The 1,076-nt window shown below is 43.4% G+C and overlaps 1 protein-coding gene across 1 annotated transcript in view; it reads right to left on the bottom strand.

The window, feature by feature from the left end:
- DAPL1 (death associated protein like 1) overlaps positions 1-496 on the bottom strand; it is a 6,412-nt gene extending 5,916 nt beyond the window's left edge. The window contains exon 1 of the mRNA XM_018553143.1: positions 372-496. Coding sequence (XP_018408645.1) covers positions 372-429 — 58 coding nt within the window. The 5' untranslated portion in view covers positions 430-496. The remainder of the gene's footprint in view (positions 1-371) is intronic.
- Positions 497-1,076: the final 580 nt, after the last annotated feature.

Genomic DNA, 1,076 nt, shown 5'->3' with positions numbered 1-1,076 from the left:
GTCAAACACAAAGAATCTCCCTGCCCCCCTATTGAATATAAAGCCCAGACTACAAGCAAATAACATCTCAGTGTAGTACTATTATCAGTGAACAAGTGTGATTGGCTGCAAAGTTACCAAACTACTGAGTAGTGTCAGGAAAGTCAGCAAAGCTGTGAAAACAAAACCTACAAGCAGCAGAAGCAAGGCTTCACACTGATCTGCCTGCACTGATCAGACAGAATGAATGTTACGTCAGTGTTTGTAGCACAGGATTTCAGCAATGAACATCCGCATTGCATGGCTCTGTATACAAGAAATAAACCAGGACCTGGATGTGATTTCCAATCTGCAGGAAACTATTACAATGCGCAGATTGCACAGCGACTCACCTGCAGGAAGGTGTCCTCCCTTCAGTGGCAAAGTCTGCACAATCACCTCTGTAGCCATGTTGCGTCTCTGACACTTTGTTTACTGCTAACAACACACCGTCTGATCTGAGTTTATATAGAGCGCAGGGTGGGGCCCCATGGGATTACCCAGAAGGCCTTTGTTTTGATTGTCAGTCAGGTACAGCTGGGGGCCACAATCCCCGGTCCTGCCCCACAGTAGATATAGAAAGCTGAGTATTAAACGGCGACATGTGAAATATAAGTGTAGGAATTATAGGAAGTATTATCAGAGCGGCTTTGTTGTTGGGAACCCCCCTGAAGGGGCCCCGGCCGTCTCTGGCTGCAGCAACATGGAGGACAAATACGTTTCTTGAGCAGGAAATGTAACGAAGGGCTTGCTGCTGGTGACTGGGGGCCGCTCTCTATTGTTATTCATATTTGTTTCCTTTGTCTCTGCTATTCTCTGCTAGTAATGGCAAAATGTGTCAATATAATAACAAAGCTCAAAGATTATTTATTAGATTATAAAGTGTCTCTCAAACCAAAAAATGTGATATATTGTAGCTTACTGATCCTTAGTGGTGGCTACATTTGTTTTCTTTATTCTGGCTTTTATCCTTTATGCTTTTATTATTTCTGTAGTACTCTGAGAGAGCTGGGAACAATGGTAACTGATAACAATCAGCAGAGGAAGTAATCACCTCT

The sequence above is a fragment of the Nanorana parkeri genome, unplaced genomic scaffold (genome assembly GCF_000935625.1).
Source record: "Nanorana parkeri isolate BGI_ZX_2015 unplaced genomic scaffold, ASM93562v1 scaffold112, whole genome shotgun sequence".
NCBI lineage: Eukaryota > Metazoa > Chordata > Amphibia > Anura > Dicroglossidae > Nanorana > Nanorana parkeri.
The sequence above is the reverse complement of the archived record's forward strand: the minus strand, read 5'-3'. Positions and strand labels throughout refer to the sequence as shown.